The 24,080-nt window shown below is 35.1% G+C and overlaps 4 protein-coding genes and 1 non-coding gene across 9 annotated transcripts; 2 read left to right on the top strand and 3 right to left on the bottom strand.

The window, feature by feature from the left end:
• Window positions 1–2,586: 2,586 nt before the first annotated feature.
• On the bottom strand, window positions 2,587–3,736 carry LOC102614299 (transcription factor bHLH147). 2 transcript variants are annotated; one of them, XM_006488764.4, is made up of 2 exons: window positions 3,427–3,736; window positions 2,587–3,347 (listed from the first exon to the last, which is right to left on the bottom strand). In XM_006488764.4, the coding sequence occupies exon 2, from the start codon at window positions 3,301–3,303 to the stop codon at window positions 2,677–2,679; it is 627 nt and encodes a 208-aa protein (XP_006488827.1). In that variant the 5' UTR covers window positions 3,304–3,347; window positions 3,427–3,736; the 3' UTR covers window positions 2,587–2,676. The 2 variants fall into 2 exon arrangements, with proteins under 2 accessions (XP_006488827.1, XP_006488826.1); XM_006488763.4 differs by having other exon boundaries at window positions 2,587–3,344; window positions 3,427–3,734.
• A 632-nt stretch (window positions 3,737–4,368) lies between these two features.
• On the bottom strand, window positions 4,369–10,351 carry LOC102611822 (protein SINE3). Of its 4 annotated transcripts, none has more exons than XM_052433383.1 (4): window positions 10,135–10,351; window positions 9,956–10,057; window positions 9,409–9,864; window positions 4,369–6,505 (listed from the first exon to the last, which is right to left on the bottom strand). In XM_052433383.1, exons 1-3 carry the CDS (start codon window positions 10,228–10,230, stop codon window positions 9,424–9,426), a joined length of 639 nt encoding a protein of 212 aa, XP_052289343.1. In that variant the 5' UTR covers window positions 10,231–10,351; the 3' UTR covers window positions 4,369–6,505; window positions 9,409–9,423. The 4 variants fall into 4 exon arrangements, with proteins under 4 accessions (XP_052289343.1, XP_024958383.1, XP_006488985.1 ...); XM_025102615.2 differs by having other exon boundaries at window positions 5,411–6,516; XM_006488922.4 differs by having other exon boundaries at window positions 5,413–6,512.
• A 2,045-nt stretch (window positions 10,352–12,396) lies between these two features.
• On the bottom strand, window positions 12,397–16,224 carry LOC102621645 (uncharacterized). The gene is made up of 4 exons (XM_052435069.1): window positions 16,109–16,224; window positions 15,027–15,899; window positions 12,905–13,016; window positions 12,397–12,812 (listed from the first exon to the last, which is right to left on the bottom strand). The coding sequence occupies exons 2-4, from the start codon at window positions 15,659–15,661 to the stop codon at window positions 12,804–12,806; spliced, it is 756 nt and encodes a 251-aa protein (XP_052291029.1). The 5' UTR covers window positions 15,662–15,899; window positions 16,109–16,224; the 3' UTR covers window positions 12,397–12,803.
• A 5,021-nt stretch (window positions 16,225–21,245) lies between these two features.
• On the top strand, window positions 21,246–23,890 carry LOC102615271 (DNA replication complex GINS protein SLD5). Its single transcript, XM_006488766.4, has 6 exons — window positions 21,246–21,731; window positions 22,070–22,192; window positions 22,339–22,421; window positions 22,523–22,632; window positions 23,275–23,350; window positions 23,428–23,890. The coding sequence occupies exons 1-6, from the start codon at window positions 21,555–21,557 to the stop codon at window positions 23,519–23,521; spliced, it is 663 nt and encodes a 220-aa protein (XP_006488829.1). The 5' UTR covers window positions 21,246–21,554; the 3' UTR covers window positions 23,522–23,890.
• Window positions 21,278–21,382, top strand: MIR403B (microRNA MIR403b). Its single transcript, NR_161537.1, has one exon. It is a non-coding gene; the product is annotated as a microRNA MIR403b (primary transcript).
• Window positions 23,891–24,080: the final 190 nt, after the last annotated feature.

The raw sequence follows: 24,080 nt of genomic DNA, 5'->3' as shown, positions 1-24,080 counted from the left end.
CTTACACAACTGACATCACATGCCATGATTGTAGCATGTGCATTTGAATAGCTGGTGCATTGAAAAAATGAAAATTGTTAGATCTTTTCTTGCAGCCCATTAACTGTATGTTGTGGGATTGGGATGTTGACAGCTAGAAAAGCACATCCTTTAATGTCTTCTCTCTTTCAGATCAACTGTCTCGCCGGTTTAAAGCAACCATAAACTCATCCAAGTTTTTATCAGTCAGTTCAAGATTATTGCTCCTTAGTCAAACTGCCTCCATTCCCTTGCTTGTCAAAGATTCAAAAAATTAATAAAATAAAAACAAAAAACTTCCCCCGAGAGATTACTTATATTTAGGACAGAAATCCTTCAAGAACTCTCTTGTATTACGATAATATTAATATTTTCTTTAAAAAATTTTAATTAAAATATCACAAATTTATCGAGATTATTTAGGAATGAATACGCTAGTTGCACCGTAATTTTACTTTTCGGAACATAATACTTATAAATGAATAGCTTAATTCTATTGTAAGTTGAGAGTATTGGTTCGAGAACTTAATTCCTTCCTCAATTATGAAATAATTAGGTAAAAATAATTTTTTATCTTACGAAATATGAGTGGAGTAAATATTTCTTAATTATTAATAAGAGTAAAAATCTAGACAATATTTCATAAATTTTAATATAAACTAATATCAATATTAATAGTCTAATTGTAATATCACTATAAAAAAAAAAAGGCTCTATTTCAAGCTCACTGCCAATCCCCAAGTAGGTATATGATTACGTGAATAATTTTTTTATTTTGTATTTTTTTTAAAAAAAAAAAGGAAGAAGAAACAGAAAAGAACAAGGGAAAATAGAAATAGAAAAATAATGAGGCATCTCTGCTCTACTGTTTTGCTGCTGAAAAAGAGGGAAAAGGGCTTAAATAAAAGCACATGGGTGCATGTGTAGTCTGTTGCTTGCATGTCCAAACAACAACAACAACAATAATAATAAATTAATTATGAATGAATGAATGAATGAATGAAAGCGCAAGGAAACAGGCTTCTCTCTAAATGGCTCAATAAATAGAAACAAACCAAAAATTAAATCCAACAATTTTTTCAATTCCCATTTTGAACAAATTTCTTTTTCTTTTTTTTTTCAATCCAAGTTTCCTTTTCTACCGTCACACGCTACTACTCACCATCACGGCACTAGCTTCTAAAATTTTATAAGCATTCTGATTTCTGATAGCGATGAAACTTGTGCGTTCGTGTGACTCGGTTGAGTCCGCCCACCGAAAACGACCGTCCGTGAGAGGTGGCTAATGACTGCTGTTTGGTTGAGACAAGGGACACGTATCTATCCCCACATGAGAATGGCCCCCTATTGAAATTTGACCCTTTTGTCTCCTGAGGACCCCTGCCCTTGAAATTAAGGGAATCAGTTTGAGAGAGAATAATTAATGAAGGCAGGCTAAAAGAGATCTGATAAGCAACCTCTCCTCACCCGCCATGCAAGAGCTTTAACTTGACTTTTTAACGATTGTTCAATGACATTCAAATTACAATCATAAATTAACAAATATTATTACAGATTAATCAAATAGAATAGGTCTTACTAAATTACAGCTGCTATAACTTACTATCTCGTATTAAAAAAATCATACGGATCCCACTGCCTAATTACTACATTTTGTATGGGGTGTAAAATTACACCGCTTAGCAATTGCCCAAATACAATTCTCTAAATATCAAATAATGCGTCGCTCGTTATTGAAAGAGAAGCTTTTTTTTTCGTATCTCCCATGTGCAAAAAAACTAAGAAGGGGAGTTTGTCATTTGTCAATGTGGGGACAAAACCCACATGATATGTCCCAGAATTCTCATGAGTGATATTTGGCGTTTACGGCCAACCTTTTGAGCAGTGGAGGGGTTGGATATTCAAGACAAAAAGTATATGAAATAAATAAAATAAAATAAAATAAATTTAGCCCATAAGTGGCACTTGGCAGCCCAGACAGAGAGGATATGGAGCATATATTACAAAATCGACCTTCTTGAATCATTCATATGATTCGTTCGTCTCCCTCCCTCCCATCTACCCAAATGAAATCAAATTCCATTTACGATTTCAAGCAAATAACCGAAAGGCTTGGCTAAATCTAAACGAGAGTTTATTAGAAAGGATCGATATTCATTCAATAATAAGGCCCTTCCCTTTAACTGAATTTTGTATTCAACAATAATTGATTATCACGCCAAGACAATATTGACCATAAAGTGCAATTTTCATCTATCGTAAATGGCTAAACATTCTAAGCATACACTACTATTAGTAATTGAATAGGACTTGAGAGCACTAAAAAGCCGATTCAAATTTACTTGAACCGATACAGGATCAGGATGTAGACATTTTTTTTTTTTTTTTGGTATTTAATTAAGCATTCTCTAATACTGACCCATATGAATGAATTGAATGAATATATATCAGCACAATTAAGGTGAATTATTAATTTTTAATACTGATTCAAGCAAGACAAGGGAAATAAAAATTTTAAAAATATAAAAATAGAATTATTAAAAAAAAAAAAAAAAAAAAAGAGAAAAGAAAGAGAGAGAGAAATATGTATTCAACAAGAGGGATAAAAATGAAAATAAAAATAGAACATACACAAGGTCATTAACAAGAGTGTCACCATCAGGTGGTGGGAGGGGCGGCGGAGGAGCTGGAACTCGAGCCGCCGCCGACGGAGAGGAGCTCGGCGAGGGCAGTCATGGCACGCACCTGCATCTCGAGAGCAGCTATATAATCAGTTGCTTCTTCGAGGATAACCGGAAACGGCTGCTTACGGCAACCGGGAACCAACCGTCCAAGGACGCGAACTTTCCGTTGAACAGCCGGCAAACTCTTGGCTTTCAGCCTCAAAACGCTAAATCCCGCCTTCTTTGACCGGCCACTCCCGGTGGCCGCAGCTGCTGCTGAAGGAGCCGATACTCTATTCACCTTCTTATGTTTTCTAAACTTGAGCTTGAGTCTGTGAGTCAAAATGGCTCGGCTCCACCGGGTCCTCCCTTTGGCCGCCACGGCTAGCACGCGGTCAGCCGCCTCCCGGACGGCTCGCCCTCGGCGCGGAGCCGAAGGAGACGCGCCGTTGACGTGGTTTAAAGCTTGGATGAGTTTTGAGGAGTAGATTTGTTGCTGAGTTTCTGATTTCCATTGGGTTTGGTTTTGCTTGGACTCTTTTGATTGTGAGGCCTTCTTTTTCTTTTTCCTTTTAGAGCGATCAGAGTTCGTTACCGGATTCGATATCAGAGTTGACGACATCGTTTTGGTGGATAATATTCGGAAATATTCCAAGTGCAGACCTGCTGAGGAGAGAACAACCTATTAGAAATTGGATTTGAGAAAACGGAATTTTGAGAAATTTTTGGGAGAGAATATTATTACCTTTGAGAGAAATAAAAAAGGAGATCAGGAACGAAAACGGAACGGGGTGGGTGAAATGACGTCGTTTGGTTGATTGGAGAGATAGATGGAGGGCGAGAGGAGAGAGAGCTGGAAGGGGGATGATTATAAAGGAATCAAAAGACAGCACGCGTCATTTCCTTAAAACCACATTTTTTTTTTCCATTTTTTTTTGGCTTTTCAGTTTCGTGGAGACGTCGTGTCCGAGGCTCGAGTGGGTGTGCCGCTGGGGCGTGGTCGGTTGGTCCGTTTGGTTCTGGTGCGACTTTCTTTTGAGTGCTGAGTTGAGTCCCTTCATGTCTTTTACTGTTACTTGCCTTTATGATTTTATGATTTTATCTAATCAACAACCAAATCTTATACGTACAAGTAGCAATGACCGAATTGAAAGCTTATATTCTCAAGTGACATCCTAATTGATTTGCTCTCTCTCCCATGGTGAGAATGATTCGGAGTTTAATATATATATATATATATTTAATTTGAGATAAATTGCAATGAAACTATAATAATTAAAAAAAAAAGTCAAATACAAAATTTATATCCTAACTTATATAACAAATATGCAATTCTCATGTACGAAGAACTCCAAAAAATAATTATAGAACTCAAAATAATTTACAATGATGCCACCTCCCATCACCAACCTGGTAAAGATAGGATTATTGTCAATTAATATGCCTCCTAAACACTCTTTACTAATTATGCTGTGATCTAGTAAGCTTAATCCTGTTTTAATGGCATTATCCTGTTTTAAGGGACACTTCAAGGACATTGGAAAAGGTTTAGCACTAAGAATGGTTCCCCTTAAGTAATTACCAAAATTTACCATAACAAAACTTACTAAGTTTTGATTCTTAGTAAGTTTATGGCAGTTAACGAACGCAAAAGGATCTTAAGACGAATGACGAAAAAAAAGTCTTGTACTCTTCTTACCGCCTACGAGAAAAATACAAAAGGCTGCTTCCGAAATTTCATAATTGGAATATCCATTTTCTTTTTCTTTTTTTTCAACGCTGAAAAACTCATATTTGACCAAAATCATACCATCAACTTATTAATTTTCAAGATACAAGTCGCCTCGAACACACATATGGAAATTTCTACAACCGCTGTAACAAGGCTGCTCTATACAGAATTCCAACGAATGCTTTACTATTTATCGGTTCATATTACTAGTAAAAAAGAAACAAGCCTTTCTTCTTGAGTCGTGAACCGGACCGGGTTTTTAGATCGACTGTTGTGGTGTTAGCCCACAACCACAAGCATAACAAAGCAATCGGACACATACAGATTCAGTCATTCAGACACCCACCCTCCCATGCTTCAAAATTCACAGAGAGAGAGAGGGAGAGGTTGGTTAATGGCGTGGCGATAATCGATTGGATGGGTGATGGGTCTATGGTGTTGGCATCCACTAATTGACTAGGCTTATGGGTCCCTGACTCACAAAAATATATTTGTTTATATTCCGTGCAATGATTATTGGAGAGGTGAAAGAAAAGATAAAATAAATAAATAAACAAAAGAGAAGTGCATGTGCAATGTAGGTTGTTCCTCTGGCACTTTTGCTATCTTCGGCTTTTGTTTTGTATTTGTTGGAGGAGATTTTCGAATTTTTCTCGCCTTTGTGAGGTGCGGTGGACAGTTATGCTCCACACTTCATGCTTATGGGTCCCCCACTTTACCTATTGGGTTTGATATTTATTCAATTATCCCTGTTGAATCATACTTATCAAGACGGAGATGGCTACCATTTAAGAAAACAAAATCAGGCTTCTCCACTAAGTAAAATTATTATCAAAACTAATTGTCATTGTGACACTTCCCAATAACAACTATTAACAAATAAACAATGCCCACTTGAACAAATTAAATCAATAATAATATGCGTGTCTGATTATACCAAACTAATCGTCAATAATAAACAAGCAGCCGCATGTATTTTTCAAATGTGAATTTGAGTAACGCAACACCGTTGTGCAGGAAAACAAAGCTATACAGCGTTGATGAGTGGTGGGCATTTTAGGTTTATTCAGAGAATTCTGAACTAATCATGACCCAAGATCCGAATTGAATAGGTATAGTTTGGTTATGTTTGTCAAGTTTTTATTTATTTATTTATTTTTTCGGGTGTAGTTCAATTTTGGAAGACACAAACCGAACCAAAAACGACAATGAATGTTGTTTTGCAGTAAAGCAGAGAAAGCATTTCTTTTTTCAACTGTGATAGCTCTATTTTGGAGCAAAACTATAGTATATTGATCTAATTTGCACTTTATACCGTGCAGGCATGGGAGACTTCACATGTTTCACAAAATAGTTTTTAGCTATTATTTAGGTCTAGACATAAAAGTTGAAGAACATAGGGATTGATGATCTGACTTTAGGATAATGAAAACAATGTTTAAATTCCGCTATGATTATGAATTCGTTAATATGTCTAGAATACTACCAATAATGATGAACCTAATCCTAATTCTCACCAAAAATCATGGTACCATGTGTGTGCCAATGCACATTGTGGCCATTATACAGGGAAACCATAAAATATTTTTTTGAAAATCTAAAAAAATACTACAAGGCATAATGATGTGCCAGAGAGCTTGCCGCCTTCCTATGGGACACAATTAAGCAGTGAGCACCAAAAAGGGAGAAAGCAATAAACGGGAGCAGAAGAGTGGTCTACTAATTGCATAAGGGTGGTAAATGGTGATTGAAGATGAGTTGAATTTGGTTCAATCAGTTATTTGCGAGTGAACATGTGAGCTGTGATATTAGTTTAAAGCCATTAGCAACCAAATCCAGTGAAATGACCAAATCTAAAGAAAGATTTGGTTGTGAATATTGGGGAGGTCTATAACAATAGCAACCAAAGTTTCATATGCATTACCATTCAAAGAACTAAACTAATCTTGTATAATGCAGATAAATCCAAGAGAAGAGGGAGAGAAAGAAAAAAAGAACCCGGGAGTCGAAATCAAGTCCATCCATTTTTCACGCCAGCTCCAGATCACAGTCATCCGGCCTTTATCTTTATGATCTCCCAAAATATATCAATCTGTACGCTGACTTGTGCAGAAAGAAGAAGAAGGAAAGGGAGGAAAAAAAAAAAAACTCAGTACTAAATCAAAGATTGTGAACAATAGCCTCTAAACAGTGTTAAAAAAAATGATACAGTGTTTATGTATTAGCCAATTTAGAGATAGCAACTTGCTGGCAAAATTATATGGCAGCAGTATAGTGTTTCATTAAAATGACTACATCCTCGCATCTAATAATGTCTCTTATTAGCAACGTAAAACAATTCTCTCAATGATTGGTTCATGCATTCATGTGCAATTAATATTGAAATATTCATACGTACTTCTATGAGCAAAATGAAAAGAATATATTAGTATTTGCAAAGTCAATTGCTCCAGCATGAGAGAGATATGTCCTGAAATCTGGTGACCTGTAATGTCTGTTTGTATCTAATCCAGTCCCAATAGTACAAGTTCTGACAGTTTCAAAGAAATTATTAAACAATGTAGATAGAGAAGAGCAAAATAAATACTAGAGAAATTTACAAGAAGATCCCCTGTGCTGTAATTAACATTGAATGAGGAAGCAAGCTCCAATAAAATATAAAATATATTAACTATTTTATATTTTAACTGTATTTAGGTCAGACATTAAAAATAATAATAAATCAAACTACATTTTAAATACCTCACAAGAAGAATATGTTATGAACCGGCCATGTGAGACAGAGTGCTTAGCATGCCTGTGAATTTTTGGACTAAATATCTGAAACTGCTGTAGGAAAAAAAAATGTCCAAAGGGAATTGATTTACTACAGTAATAGAGGTCAAAGTTCCGAGCCTATTAGGTCCTAAAAAATGCTAAAGAATAAAGATACAACACCAAATCATTCCATTTTCATTTGACACCAAAATTGGCCCTGCTCGTTGATTAAACCAGATTTTAGCTTAAAGACACTTGCTGATGGTAACACATCCGATGATTGCAACCCAAACCCTAAATTTCCCTTTAATTGTACTAAACCCTTGCCTTAAAGTAGAACTATCTCTGTGTAATTAAGAACTTTAACTCTTATTCAACAATTAGATATATCTTTTGTGGATTACACCAAATCTTTGCCTTTTAATACAGCTAGCTCTCAAGTAACACTATTATTCATAAACTAACAAAAGCTTATAGGATTACAGCACATCATAATTTGTTTTTAGTATAGGTCACCCAATCTGCACAAAACAAGATCCCTCTCTGTAATTTTTATTTAAAGCAAATGCATCATTAGTTTTTGCAAACCTCTTCATGCTAAAAGAGTTTCAGGCTTCTTTTTTGACCCACTAATGATTAATCTAACTGTCAAATTATTCTTCCCTGTCCCCTCATAACACCACTTTCAAACAAGGAGCCTATATAATCATGCTTGGTGTCTTAACCTGCAATTCATTCTCAATTCTTCTTCTCAACTCTCAACGAATCCAATTAAAAATATTATCATCTCGCTCCATTGTCTTTTTACCCTGATATAAAACTAGTTTGATAACTACATGAATAGAAACTGCGATAAGACAGGAATAAAGTGTCGAAAATCTCCTGATCTGATAGACCCCACTTGTGGTTGTTATAAGGCATTGCTTCTACCATTACCAAAAACCTTAACCATGAAGGCATGCTTACTTTTGGTTCCTTGACATTCACTTTTGACTAATTTACTTCTATTTTCTGTTTCATCATGAGTCAAGAGTCTCTGAACTATCACTTCGATTTCCTCTGTATAAATTATAACAATTCAAGATTCTGTGACCCCTAGCTTTCTAGACATCATTTCTATTGAATATTAGAAATATATAACCAAGTTACTACATAACCTCCGTACAGGTACACTTCTACACTAAAATTTTTTATACGCTATATTTCTACAAATTAACTGCTTCAATTGTTTGCATCAGGGTCACTCCCTGTGTTCAGACAACAATATCTGTTATCCCTCTTCCAGTTAAGGATGGGTTCAGATATGGGACTAGAAACCTGCAGCAAAAGGCTCTCTTCCTGTTGTTGCTGGACTGAAAAAGGAAACCGGATACTTAAGAGTTGCTAACACCTAGGCATGGGTTTCAAGTCAGGCCCAATTCAGTCCACACTTATGAGCCTACTTCGTTGATCCATAAAGATAATTAGCATATTCGGAGAAGATCATGCTTAGCTACAAGAATGTCAAACAAGACCATAACACTGAGGGAACCAATTGTTATGGCTCACTAGTGATACTACGAATGACACTCGGTAATATGAATCTGTCAATGACAATTTGTAGTGGGATAAATCAAGCGCAGACTACAAACACTTTGGAGACCTATAACTAGAACAAAAGATTAAGAAACATTGTTGCAACACTGAAGAGCAATGAATGACGTTCTGAACTGGGACATCACCGTATAAGTGGAAAAGAATTCAACATTATCATTCCTTGATCAGCAAAAGAGATGTGATAAGCATTATAGCCACTTATTTTTGAAGTACTCAGCAATCCAATTGCATGCATTCACTCCATAACAGGGGACCTCAGAAATAACATGAAATGGCCCCTCCGTTTACCATCCACAGACAATTAAAATAGATGCACAGAGAATTGTTCTTCCTCATGTATTACTGTTAGCATCCACCGGTTGTCTTACAAGAGTTCATTAAAGTTCACATTTGTTGAATAAAATGAGAGTCATCACCATTTCTATGCTAGTAATAAAACAATTATATGATCAAAATATCTGCCAAAATGATATGAGTGTACATTTAACCATCCAATCTTTGTCTGAGTCATTCAAAATAAAGAGGATTAGTATTTTAGAGAGTCTATTATCAAACACTTAAAACTCAAACATATAAAACCAGATTTACACATTCACACTTAAATATATATTCAACATAAAGCGCAAAATGGCGAAGTATTACCTCATAAGTAAACGATCAAGTAGGCGGAGGTCCAGTGAAAGCGCGTTGAGGCTCCGAATTAAAGAACAAAATCACCGATACAGCAAGAATACAAACCACGAAACATGCAAACACAATACGATGCTTCATCGAAACAAGTTCTACGACGCCATCTCTCTCTTGAGGAATTGCGAAGAAGTCGTCAACGGCGATCTTAATCAACGAATCCAGAAGCTTCTTGTTCTTGGTATTAACATCGGCCGAGTTCAAAACTTGTAATCGAGCTTCTGTGAGAAGATTCGCGAGTACATCCGCCTCCACGGATCCGATTGTTGCGCAGTTTGATACAATGAATTGATGACAATCGACTGAGAGATCCTTGACGTCACTTTTGTTGACAGAGATTGTGGAAGATGGAGTGAGATCAGACAGATTCAACGGTTCTGGTGAACCGGAGAGTGATGGATTCGAAAAGTTCTAAAAGTGTATGACAAATTCAGTTACGATCAGATCATATTAAAAATTAAATTTAAATTAAATCAAATTTTCAAGCAAATAATATTGGAACCTCGGACACCGTAGGAAGATCGGGCAGCTCCTTGAGGAATTTTTCCGGCGAGGAATCTTCAGAAGCGGTCTTAAACGCAGCGTTTAAGCTCTTCTGAAGAATCTGTGTCGGACAGGAGATGTCAAAAATAGTGAGAAATTGAATTTGAATGCGAGATTTTGGGATTGAACAGTGATTACCTTTTGAGATTTCTTCAGCGGAGTCTCTTTGGATCTGCGATTCGAGACATCGGACAGTCGAGATTGCTCCTTCTGTGGAGTTTGAAAGTCTTTCATCTTTCTGGTTCTTTGAATTTGGCGGGAGAGTTTGAGGATTTATTATTATTATTACTTTTTCACAAAATGTAGTTCGTGAAATGAGAGCGGGTACAGGACTACAGAAGTGACTAAATTGAGAGCGGATACAGAAGTGAGTAAATTGATAAATTATATCGGTTTTATTAAATTATTAGTATTTATTATATGGTAAAATTTATCTGACAAATTAATTATAATGATAGACGTATTAATTATATTGAATTTTTATTTCGGCTGAACCGAGTTCGAATGAGGATATAGAAAGCCCAATCCCTACTTTTTTAAAAAATGTAAAAAAAAAAATATTTACTAATTTTGGGTAATATTTTATATTGAATTATTAGAAATTTATTATTATAGTATATGAGGTAATGTGAGATTTGAAGGTCTTGGTAAGACTGATCTGATCATTAACCAGTAGAGCAACGTCTTGGTCTCCCTTCACACCATTAATTGCCTTGGCATATATAAAATATTAATATGAATTATCATTTATTTAAAAAAATAAATCTAGATTATCAACTGTAGAATAGTGAAATAATAAATATAAAAAATCAAATAATTCTTAACATTTTTTAGTAGATATAAAGCTAACCAAAAAAAAAAAAGGGGGGAGAGAGAGAGAGATAAATCATCCCATGTATATTCATTGCCTAAGAGGAGTATATAGAGAAAAAAATTTGGCGCATCTAATAAAAACTGTTATTTATCCGTTTAATTCTTACATAGGGTTATTATCAGAAACCTCCCCTGAGGTTTAGCGTATTCTCAGTTTGAGAGATTGTATTCGCGTATTATCAGCCACCTCCCCTGACGTTAATAACCTGTTTATTTGACCGTGTATTGACTGATAAAATGATGAAAATACCCCTATCGTGGGAAAATATCTTTCTGTACACAAATTAAAGAATTGTGCGTTAATAATAACATGTATGTTTTGGCGCCAAAATGGTCAATAAAAATACCAAATCATCCTTTGGACTTTCTAAAATGACTTGGATGAATTAAACAAACAATTACAATTTTTGTTAATTATTGGACAGGATGTGAAATATTGAAGTTAATACTTGAAATTGAACTGCAGTTGTTACTAACATTATTACCGTTGCCTTTAACGGTTATATTGCCAATACCAGTGGCTATATAACCTGCCATAAACAAGCTAAATAAGCAGCATACACTTTGAACTCAAACTGAAGAGAAAAATTAGCTTTCATTTCACTTCAAAGGCACAAACCCAACACTACCAATATCACTTCATCTCCTTATCAACCATCTCTGATATATTCATCAATCAATTAAAAAACTCAGCATTATTCAAAGCTGGAACATTCTTGCACATCAATGGAGTCACAAAGTTCAAACAATTCTGTTCGATCAAGCACATTTTATGAGCCTGCTTGGAGGAATACAGTCAATGGCAAGCTCATTAGGTTCTCAAACAAGATATGCAAATGCTACATGAGAGCTGATTTGAAGATTTCAGAATCCGATGACAATCCACATATGCTTTACTACCGTTGTGCCAAAAAAAATGGTTGTGGATATTTTAAGTGGTGGGCACCAAATAGAGATGATTTTAACAATGAAGCTTTATTTGAAGGATGTGTGTCAACAGATGTATGTTATGCGGTACTATCTAGAATTGAAAATGACGTGAAGACAATGAAGACCATAGTGGAGAAATCACGAAAATCTACGAAGGTTGCAACTGTTGCTAAGGTTATGGTTGTATTCAATGTGTTATTTTTTCTTTTCAATGTTGTGATGTACCTTATGTAGTGTGTCACCAAGTCTAATGCTTTCTAAACTAAATGTTCCAGTGATGACTAAAATTTTTTTTGCTGCTTTATAACTCAAATGCAATAGTATTTTCTAAGTGAAATATATTTATAACTCTAATTTGCAATGAAACACAAAGTCAATCATGCCACTCATATATTTTTTTTAAAAAAAACTAACTGAGTTGACCTATTATCAGCATCCAAATGTGTTCGAGCAAAAAATAAATTGTAACTACAAAGTAAACAATAACAATTTCTGAGCATCTGTCAAAGAATATTCACACATCTAATCATGTGATATTCCAATATCACTTGTAACCAATCCATCAACAAATAAAACTGAACTTAAAAACATCAAGCAACCAAATGTAGTAATATGATATTTCAATATTAATAAAATCCAGCAACAACACAAGTGTTAACTGTCACTAATGGCTGTGAAACAATCAGCCAATGCAACATCAACAGCAGCCCATATTTACAAAAAAATCAACTTTCAACAGTTTGTTAAGTTTTGACTTAACTGAAATGCTTTGTTAATGGTGTGAGTATTTTCACTATCACACAATTCACAAAAAAAGAACAAAAAGATGATACAATATCTATACAATTTAAAGCTTATACAGGTAAGGTAAAGTATCATCTCATCCCTCCAAAAAATTTGTAGTATGGGATTAGTCTGGGCTCTGTCATTACTATACAAAAAAATTTCTTACCACCAAAGCTGTTGCTGCAGGATTTATCATCTACAAGCTCTCTATGATTGGGTTAATTGTCCTTCAATAATAAAAATTTGTATTAACAAGTATGAAATAGTTTATAAACAAATAAATTAAGAAAAGTGAGTTGTTGAATCAGTAAATTCAAACCATCATCATGGACAAATTCTTGCGTTCCAGATTCAATGACAGCTGCTGCCTCAAGTTGATTCTGGGCTCCTGAGCTCTGTCCTTTTTCATTATTGATCCCCGATCCATTTCCCTTGAGTTGAAGTGTAAACAAATCATGAGATTATTAAACAGATATATAAGTTGGAAATTTAAATAAAGAGAACTTCAAAACTTATAATTACACAAAGTAACCTGTGTTGACTTTAAATTTTTCTTCTTTGTCATTTTTTTTGAACCCTTATCAACTTTGCATGTCCTCACATTATGCCCCCACTCTTCGCAATTACTGCACCTAACACTGGAACTCTTCTTGAAGGCCCTGTTTTCATCCGCCTCTCTTCTCCTTTTCGTTTGAGGCCTGCCAGCAGTTCTAATGATTATAGGTGGAAGCATGTTATCATGCAATTCAGGAGGCCACCTACTTTCATCAGGCACTGGATAATATTGATGCTTATAAGTCTTCTTCAATGCTTCATTCTTCAATAAAGGATGCACAAAATCATTGACGTTGTACCTCATAGCATCAATGCAACATAGTGCATGAGCACAAGGCAAACCAGACAATTGCCACTCCATACAATCACACTCCTTGGCCTTTAAATTGACAACTTTTCTTTTGGAAACATCCTCCATAACTTCAAAGGTATCATTAGGGGTGGGCAAAATCGGGTTCGGGTCGGGTTCGGGTCAACCCGATCGGGTTTCGGGTTGTTCGGGTTAGACAAGGAACAATCCGAACATAACCCGAATTAATGACCCGACCCGAACCGACCCGAACTATATTCGGGTCGGTTCGGGTCGGGTCATTAATTCGGGTTATGTTCGGGTTGGATCGGGTTGGATTTAAAATGGGTAGAATTGAGTTCGGGTCAATTTGGGTTAGTTCGGGTCAATTCGGGTCAGTTCGGGTCAGTTCGGGTCAGTTCGGGTCAATTCGGGTCGGTTGAAATTGGGTCAGTTCGGGTCAATTCGGGTCGGTTGAAATCGGGTCAGTTCGGGTCAGTTCGGGTCGGTTGAAATCAGGTCAATTCGGGTCAGTACGTTTTTTTTTTTTTTTAAGAACCCGATCGGGTATTCGGATCGGGTCGGGTTTGACCCGAACCGATCACAACCCGATCGGGTTTGTAAATTTCAAACCGATCGGGTTTCGATCCCGACCCGATCCGACCCGAGCCCGAAATTTATCGGGTCGGGTCGGGTCGGATCGGGTCGGGTCGGGTAAAATGCCCATCCCTAGGTATCATTATGCCCAAATATAACTGACATGGACCTGGACTTCACCCTTCCATCTAGTATTCTCCTCCTAACTTGTGGTGGCAGTTCATCTTGACACATGACAGCCTGCTCATACCTTCTATGAATCAGATTCATCACCTTTCTTCTTATCTCTTCTACCATCCTAACAATAGGCAATCCTCTAAAATTATTGATCCAGTTGTTGAATGACTTTGACATGTTGTTAGTCACATGGGAGCATTTTGTGTGCGTTGGAAATTTATGCTTAGCCCAGCAACAAACTGGAATCTGCATCAGCCAATCATGTGCTGCAGAATGAATATTATTTAACTCAGACATGTGAGTATTGAAGTCTGCTAGGTTTGAGCTTCTACAAGCTTTCCAGAATGAATTACGTAATAGTACACTAGGAAATTTCTGCTTGAAGTTAGCATATATATGCCTACAACAATACCTTTTCAAAGATTCAGGAAACACTATCTCCAAAGCATTTAAAATTCCCTTCTGCCTATCACTCATAAAACACAACCCACTACCATCATTACAGCCTATCTGCTCATATAATTTATTCATAAAGTACACCCAAGAGTTAGTATTTTCACTCTCAACAACACACATTGCTAGTGGGTAGATACCATTATTAGCATCTATACTAACTGCAGACAATAATACACCTTTATATAACCCCTTTAGATGACAACCATCAAGCCCTATAAACTGTCTACACCCCTCAAAGAACCCCCTCCTATTTGCATCAAACATAACAAAGAACCTTTTAAAATGAGGGTTCTGCCCACCACCTAACCAATCTCTATCTATAGTTACAGTTGAACCAGGATTAGAGATGAGAATTGCATGCATATACCTGTATAGTTTGGTATAGCTGGCCTTATGGTCCTGCCCTAACAGCTCCAATGCCTTGTTCTTAGCCCTATACAACCGCTGATTACTGCATTTGATACCAAATCTCCTAAGCAGCTCACTTGCTATTACTTCAATGTTTAGCTGAGGGTTGGCTCTAAATAGATGAAGAAATGTTGCAGCAATCCAAGTTGAATTTGCTTCGTAATTATCACTACCTCTAGCACAAATGTGTTCAGGCCGGAATGTTTTGATTTGAAAGTGTTTACCATTCCAATTTGGACTTGCGTGAACCCTCCAAGTACAACCTACTGCTGCACATGCCAGTGTGACTCTACTCTTTTCATTTTTTACCCTTTTCAGCCTAAAACCATTTTGTATCGCAAAAACTTTCACCACATTCCTAAACTCATCCACGTTCTTATACACTGCTCCAACCCTCAACATAATCCTTTCCCTATCTATATTGAACTCAAAACCCCCTGAATTGGCCTCATATCTATTACATGCATCCTGAACTTCATCATCTGACAACATATCTGAGTTTGAACCACTATCGTCTGCTGATTCGTAGTCATCTAAACCAGCATCCCAAGTATTATTATTTCCAGCATCATCCCCACTATCACTGTCCACCATTTCTTCACACCCTACACAGTCATCAACAGTTATATTCTTGGCTGACCCATCTCGTACAATCTCAATTGGCTGCCGCTTTTTGAATTAATCTTCTACAATAACACTACTGCTCTCAAATTCTGAAGTTATTACGGCTTCATTTAAGTCAGGCACTATAATTTCATTCACTTCAGCAAGGTCAAACCACTCAAATTCAGCCTCTTTATCCAATGAAACAGGGAATTGCTCAACTGGGGATCTGAAACCATAATCTCGTTACTAAATGTTCGAAACAAGTTAAAAAAAAAAAGAAATAGAACTACAAGCACATTGGAGCCCAAGCACTAATCTAACTGACCAGAAATAGAAAATGGAAAAACTTATGAACCACAATGGCTTAATCAAGAACTTAAAATCGACAATAAATAAGAACATAAACCAAAAAACATAATGAAATAGGAACTTGACCTGGAAAAACACGGCTTCACCATGCTGGCATTTTACACAACAAACAGCTTTAATTCGAGGAAGAGTTGGATCCGCAGCCACATCCTGCAAAACTTGAGTATTAGGGTTTCGTAATATTGATGGGTTCAACACTAATTAAAATAAAAAAGAAGAGAAAATTAGAGAACAAATAAAAAAGAGAAGTTGCCTGGTGATCGCAGTTACGGTAAGCATAAAGGAGGATCTTTTGATCCTTGTCTTCTTATGGCACTCTTTCTCTACTAAAGCATAACAGAGATGGAGAAAATGGGTGGAATGTTGTTCTCGGTAGTGTTGGTTTGAGCTGAGCAGGGAGATGCCAATTTCTCTTTCTTTTTGGGTGGATTGATAATATTTTTTGGTTAAATGCTTGCTTCTGGTTTTTACTCAATGGATATAAACGAACATCAAATCATTTTTTTGGTGGAGTGGTAATATCTTTTGGTTAAATGCTTGATTCGATTTTAAACCCAATGGATTTAAACAAACTTCAAATCATTCTCAGAATCCAATGTGATAATTTAAAGTTTGTTAGAATTTTTTATTATTAATGAGTTCTATTACCATTTTATCCTCACCAACTCAAATTATACTAAACGGTATACTAACGTTAGGGGAGGTGGCTGATAATACGCGAATACAATCTCTCAAACTGAGAATACGCTAAACCTCAGGGGAGGTTTCTGATAATAACCCTTCTTACATACATGTATTTAATAGTTTATAATTGTTCGAGAGATACATGTGTCAAAAACCAGAGTTTGCTGATGTACTGAAAATACTCAACACTTTTTCTATTATTTTTATATTCATTAAATTATAATATAAAAAATAGAAGGGCGGGTAGCACCCGAATTAATTTTTTAATCCCATACCTTCCACAAAATTTACCAAATAAATATAAAATGCTTGATACCTATGCAAACTTATAATAAGATTTCATACTTATCCATTCACAATTATAATTGTCTATTAAATATCTTCATTTGTCTTTTTTTATTTTAATTTTGTGATTAATTATTTGATTGTGCAATAAATAATGTAGGTCCTTATATGGTGATGCTATTTTCTCTCCTTTTTTTTCTTTTAAATTTTTATTTACCACTTAGCTAATTGACCGTAGAATTTGACGTGAAATTTGTTTATGGATGGTTAATTCACTTGGTTTGTACGAAAAAGGGATCATATAATTATTGTTGGGTAAAAATATATCTGTTTTAATTTTACTTTTTTAGCATGCACCAGCATCACCCAATACAAAACCGTGGCTCAAATGGGAAACCTACATGTCATCCATGATTAATTGCACACCACCTTATAAATTATCAATATTAATTAATTATAATTACTTCCTCGGTGGCCGTATCCCTCTTCCAATAATGCTACAACATTGTGATGCCTCCACTTCACCACTGAATCTTTTTAGTGCTCAAGAATTTTAGTTCATTTCACCAGTAACTCAAATCGTCTATAAATTGACCTTGCCTTCCATCATTATTCTTCACATTTAATCGCTGCAATATAATTGGTATGTTCCATAAAACCCTATCTAGCTAGCTCGCTAGTTTCATTATTTCTGCTTTTTTAAAATTATATTCGCATTAATGTAGTCGCTGTCTCCTTAACAGGATATATATATAATTATATATAATGAAGAAGTTGCTTGTGCTCTTCGTTGCCATCTCGCTGATACTGGGAAGCCTGCAGCAGCAGGCTGATGCAAGGATGCTTGCCAATGAGGACAAGCGCAAGCTGGTGACTGAGCATCAGATCGGGGGCGAGCCCAGCAACTTAGTTCCAAAAGCCAATTACAATGGTGCTAAAGACGCAGCGTATTCAGCTAAAACTGACAGCAGTGATTCAAATGATGACGATGATGATACAAACCAGAGTTATGGTAAATATGGAAACGCAAACGGATCAACTCCTGGGAGTCACCATTATTTTCCCAAAGACCAGAACCCCAGCAAAAACTAATTAAGCTTATCAATTGTGTTGATGGAGCTTAGTTCATTATTATATACACATATATATATATTAATGGTGTGGCTTTTTGATATTCTGTTCTGTCACTATATATATACGGGTTAAGGTCTTGAATATGTATTAATTTTCCTTGGTTAATGTACTGCTTGGCCTGTGCTGCATGTACCAAAATACTGTATGATTAAATAAAGAGAGCATGAATTAATCCATATATACCACCACTGGCGTGGTTTCTGCTTATATATATAATACATACACGGACTGAGACGTACATGCAGGCATCATCATTATTGGTGGATATAATTTAATTTATGCAATATATAATATAATTATCAAGCGATGAATTTAAATTTAAGTTTATGATTCGTTTCAAGAACCTGAAGTTGAGGTTTATTAACAAAATCAAAGAAATTAGCCCAGGTATTCATGCAACCCTAGCTATATTGTACGTTACTCAATTTCTACGACTTTACGATATGCATCAATTTTCGATCGCCATAAATTAATTTTCATCGATCATTCATAATTTCGTTAAGCAAATTAACCAGAAAGTGCTATAAGTTTCAATCATTGATCAGTGAGACTCGCTCGGGCATTGCAGGAGCATTAACCTAATCTGTAGTGATAAACGCCTTTGATTATATTAGATAATTAACTTTATGCAATTCTACTCAGCTTTGCATATCTGAGTAATTATTATTATTATTATATATATATATATATATATATATCTTTATATTGTTTTAATATTCATACTAGGATAATGCTAGTAAAAACAACAGTCTCCTTCAGTTAAAAAGAACAGCCGAATGTCAAGTTGAATGCAAATTATTAGTTTTAAGATTATGATTATACAAGTTTTTAATTAAGCACTATCTGCCAACACTCTCGTGAGTTTTAATTAGTTAATTAAACACTATCGAGAATGGCTATTAGATCACATTATTTGCAATAAAATTAATTCTATGTATTTTACTTTTTCTGATTTTAATTCATTTATTTGAAAAATCAACCAAAACCAAACTGAGATCGATCAACTTTGATGAATTTTCTCAACCAATATTCCCAATTCGAAACGGTTTAACTTGATTCAGTTTGGTTAAATTTCTCACCTGGCTTGATTCGACGTTAGTTTCCTTTGAGTAAATAAGTTTCTGATTAAATTCACAAAAGAAAAGGGGGAAAAAAATATCAAGATTTGTACGTTTTCTGCTAATCTGTTTGTTTTTATTTTTTTCTGCTGCCGCTTACTAGCGGGTAGTATGCATATGCCATATGTGCAAGCTAAATTAAAAGTCCATGACATAGAATTTTGGTCGTCTGAACTATAACCCCGGCCACGTTATATATGCTCACAATGTCACATCAAAAAATTTTAAACTACAAAAAACGAATGCTTATTATGATAAATTCCGATGCCCAAATAGATTAAATAGTTAAGGTTAATTTAAAGTCTAGACCTCTTCAGTCATAATAACAAACTCGATGAATGTATAAGCCCACTGTGTTGATTAATATTTAAGACAGTATATACTAATACATACATAACTAGTCTTTTTTTTTAGCAATAAATGGTATTGGGATATTATCATTTTATCATCTAATGTTTTATAACATATCTTTTTATTACCAAAATTTTCCGACAATTACTTTTTTTTTCACTTAATATTTCAGTTTTTATCATTTTACTACTAAACTATTAAGGTTAACAAAAAATTTTACAAAAATTATAGTAAAAGTTTATTTTGCCCATAAAATGTGTAGGCGTAATTTAACCATCTAAATTAAAAAAATACAAAATTAATTATAAACCAAGAAATAATAATTTTATCAATTGATTATTCTATACATCTAAAATAATTAACTGATAAAATAGCAAATATTATACCTTGTGAAATTTTCAAAATATTAAATATATTGAATTTCATAAAATACTCTTTTGACATATGTAATTTATTAACGTAATTAACGGCTTGGTAGTAAAATGATAAAAAATTAAAACATTAAATGAAAAAATATTTGTCAAAAATTTTGAATGATAAAGTGATATGTCAGGAAATATTAAATAGTCAAATGATAATATATCAATGATATTCAATCATAATGGAGTGGGAAAACATTACAATAAGTGGGCGAAATATTACAATAACTAACATAAAATGTTATGTAGGAATACCAATGTATATACATACATACATTGAATTTCAGTAAGTAAAATATAGTCAGTGATGCTATATGCATTCCAACGGAGGGAGCTTGTCGTATAAATTTTTTTTTTTTTATATCTCCCCTCCACTTTATTTATTTATTGAAGACTTGAACTGAAATTTTGATGCATTAAATGTACCAATATACAGTTAAGAAGCAGCTTGCACTTTATATTTAAAAATTAAAATAGAGCCGGCCTTGTAGCACTCTTTCTGAAGACCTAGCTGGCCTTCAGGCCTTGCTTTGATAGTTTAATTCGGATTTATAATTATTTTTTTTCAAATTCCTTTTCTTTCTTTTTTTCCCGAATGAAAATTCTGATTTTACGAGCTGTATTTGATTTATTGTTGAATTCCGTTTTAAGTGAAATTAATAATAAAAATATCTTATTTCAATTAACTGTCCGCATCGTAAATCACTCGGCACAGCCCGAGTGGCCAGGGCTGCTGCCCTCCAAGGGCAGCAGTTCGAACCCCCACAAAAGCAGTGTGGGGGTATTTTTTTTTTTAATTAATTGAGTGAAGGTAGTCTTCTCTCTTACGCATGAGTGATGAATAGACATTTCTCGAATATTTGTGAGACGCATGAGTGATGAATAGACATTTCTCGAATATTTGTGAGGGTTAAAATCTGGGGGTTAAAATCTGAGCAGAGCTCTGGGGGTTAAAATCTGGGCAGAGCTCCATTAGTATTGATGTAAGTTGGTCTCAGTAATAGTCTGATTTATAAATATTAGTTATAGTCTCATATAATATGAGTGTAATCTGAGCAATAGTCTCGTGTAATAAAATTAAAAAAAAAAAAAAAAAACTGTCCGCATCGTAGTCACAAGAATTACGCGCGACGTCCGTAGTTAACCTTTAATTAAATGTTCCACAGATGTTATCTATAAAATGCAAACGCAAAACCCATCATCATCATCAACCCACGTTTACGGACTCCTAGAAACGGGCCGGGGGGGCACATCTCAAGTTTGTGCGTGAATCTAACCCCATCACAGCCGTCCGTTTTCCCGCTCTCATCTGATGGCGTTAGATTCACGCACAAACTCGCGATCTGTCCATCGACACACACCCAATCTCTCCTCCATCTCTCGCGCCAGAACTCTAGTTACTTTTTCGATTTTCCCTCTCTTTGTCCTGCCACAAAAATTACGTCCAAATTAAAAACTCAAAAGCAAGAAAGAGGAAGGGAGGGAGGGAGGGGGAGAGAGAGAGAGGACTGATCAGATCGGATGGCTGAGGATACCGGAGATGGATCTACGGCTGAGATGGACGATTACGAGACATTGATGTCGACGACCGACGCGGAGTTACTCAAAACGGCGTGGCGTAACGAGAAAGCGGCGCCGGAGATTCTTCAGTTTCAGGCTCCGTTGGTTAAGAGAGCCAAAGAGCAGATCCAATTAATGGTATTTTAACCAAAAAAATTTCAAAACCCTAAGTTCATTGTCATTTCATTTTATTTTTAATTTTCAGTTTCGTGATATTCGAAGTAGCAGACTGGCAATGAAACAGTTGATAGGAAACAACAGACTGAACTTTTATTTGTTTTATATTTGAAGCTAATTTTAGGATTTTATTTAAAAACTGTAACTGGAAAGCCAGAGTATAAAGCAGAATACGAGCACACCTTACTATTAGGAATGTTTTATTTTAATTTTTTTTTGTTTTTGCATTAGATTGAAATTAAACTGCACTTTAATTTGTAATAATTTTATTATTGAATACAAATTTGATGCTTGAATAGGAAGAGACTGTGGAGGAATATGAAGAAAGTGGAATGGATCCTCTTACTGTATCATTATACCAGATGGATTTGGACAGGGCTCAGTTTTTGCTGAGATCTTATCTACGGGTTCGGCTTCAGAAGGTAGCCACTAGCTCGTTTGTGTTGTTGGAAGTTTAAATTAACCCATCAGTTTTATTCTATGGGAGGAGGACTTACTACAATTTCTTCTAATAAAATGCGTAGATTACATTTTATGCTTATGTTTCTGAAGTAGTTGTATGTCACAGCTAGAGAAATATATGTTCTATATTTGGAAAAACGAGAGTTTATGGAGCCGGCTTTCTGACCCAGAGAAAATGTTTGTCCAAAGGTGAATCATCTATGTGCCTTGTGTTTGTGTTGTTAAAAATGAATATAGTACATGATATTTGTTAGCTTGTTATGTTTTGACTTTTGATTGTATGAAGACAGGTGTATTGATGATATGGAAAAGCATCTTGAAGAGACTGTGCTCTCGAAGTTGCCAGATAATTATCAATCTGTGAGAAGGCAATCTGTAATAAGCGAAGAGGATGACATGGGTAATCGGTTACATTTATGACATTTAAATTACAAATACTTATATTTATCTTCTTAAGCATTACGTTGTTATGTATTTTCTCGGTTTCTTTCTACCTTTCGTGCATATTATGTCTCTATTTTTGCAGAATGCTGGACCTGTATTTGCTGAACTTCTATGGCTCTGCAAAATGTGAATGAAGTTACTCTTTTACACATTACTTATTCAAAAGTGTTAAGTCATAATCTTTTGTGCAATCTTCAACACGGGCACATTCAAAATATTATAATGGCCAGACCGTCTGTTATTTTCTTAAGTTTTAAATTGATGCTACTTATTACTATTTGGACAGAATCAGAGCAAAACTGTTTCTGCTTCTTAAGAGCTATATGCATTATTTTATGGGATTGTTTTACTGATTTCTCTGAGATTTGGTTTCTATGACTAGGTTTAAGAAATGGTTAACTCCTTTTTTCCTTTTCCTTTTTGATTCTCTATTTTTCTTGTGCTTGAGAAATATGTGGGTGTTGTTTACTTGCATTGTGCTTTGGCCTTTGTCGACTCATATCTAAAATCTTGTCCTCTGGCACAACTTTGCAACTTAGGATTAATTAATTTATGCTCTGTAAATACTAATTACAATTATTTTTTGTATTAATTGTAGTGCCGGAGCCACAATTGGACACGTTCATAGCCTGCAAAGCCAGGAATAGATTTGTGTCTCTCAGGCTTGCTGACAGGTTATAAGCTGTTCTTGCATTCGCTTTGTGATCTTAAATAACAATCATCTAATTGATTTGCATTTTCCTTGGTTCAGTGAAAGGCCCTTGGAGATGGAACGTCATGATGTATCCTTTGTGCTTTATAAAGTAATAGAGGATAAAATTGGTGCTGACATTGACTTGGTCTGAAGAGCCTGCAATCTGTTTGATCATACTCTGTTTTGCGAAAACCATGCAAGCAGTCCTCGTAGCTTATACTAGCTAATTAGAAACTCCCTTCGGACGATTCTCGTATTAGAAAATCATGAAATGAATGTGTTTGGCACTCACTATAACAAAGTCAGAGCAGTTAGCTTATCTCATTCTCAAGAAAATCACAAATGTTTCTCGAACTCAACTCGGTTCTGCATCTTCTACACAGGTGGGGATTTTACATGCCCAATGTGTCGTGATTCTATAGATTTATTCAGTCTTCAGAAATTTAGAGCTGACTTTATTTATGTAGAATGATTTTGAACTCTCATTTTCAATTATTGGCGACCATACTTAAGCTGGCAATTGTGGGTTGGCTCGTTATTAATAGTGCAATATTTGTTTAAATTGATTCGTGTTTAATGGGTGGCAAAAATTTGACCTGTTTAATAATCTTGCCATTCTAGATCAATTCAAATCTGTTGTTACGTTTATGTTGAGAGATTATAAAATAAATTTGAATTGTTGTCTTCATGATATCATTCACATACAAATT

The sequence above is a fragment of the Citrus sinensis genome, chromosome 1 (assembly GCF_022201045.2).
Source record: "Citrus sinensis cultivar Valencia sweet orange chromosome 1, DVS_A1.0, whole genome shotgun sequence".
NCBI lineage: Eukaryota > Viridiplantae > Streptophyta > Magnoliopsida > Sapindales > Rutaceae > Citrus > Citrus sinensis.
The sequence above is the reverse complement of the archived record's forward strand: the minus strand, read 5'-3'. Positions and strand labels throughout refer to the sequence as shown.

Coding starts and splice junctions, on each gene's coding strand:
- LOC102614299 (XM_006488764.4), bottom strand. CDS start 3,303: ATGTCGTCAACTCTGATATCGAATCCGGTAACGAACTCTGATCGCTCT.
- LOC102611822 (XM_052433383.1), bottom strand. CDS start 10,230: ATGAAAGACTTTCAAACTCCACAGAAGGAGCAATCTCGACTGTCCGAT. Junction 10,058..10,134: donor CGCTGAAGAAATCTCAAAAG/GTAATCACTGTT, acceptor TGTCCGACACAG/ATTCTTCAGAAGAGCTTAAA. Junction 9,865..9,955: donor ATCTTCCTACGGTGTCCGAG/GTTCCAATATTA, acceptor ATACACTTTTAG/AACTTTTCGAATCCATCACT.
- LOC102621645 (XM_052435069.1), bottom strand. CDS start 15,661: ATGGTGGACAGTGATAGTGGGGATGATGCTGGAAATAATAATACTTGG. Junction 13,017..15,026: donor AGCTATACCAAACTATACAG/GTATATGCATGC, acceptor CTTCAACTCAAG/GGAAATGGATCGGGGATCAA.
- LOC102615271 (XM_006488766.4), top strand. CDS start 21,555: ATGGCTGAGGATACCGGAGATGGATCTACGGCTGAGATGGACGATTAC. Junction 22,633..23,274: donor AAGCGAAGAGGATGACATGG/GTAATCGGTTAC, acceptor TATTAATTGTAG/TGCCGGAGCCACAATTGGAC. Junction 23,351..23,427: donor TCTCTCAGGCTTGCTGACAG/GTTATAAGCTGT, acceptor TCCTTGGTTCAG/TGAAAGGCCCTTGGAGATGG.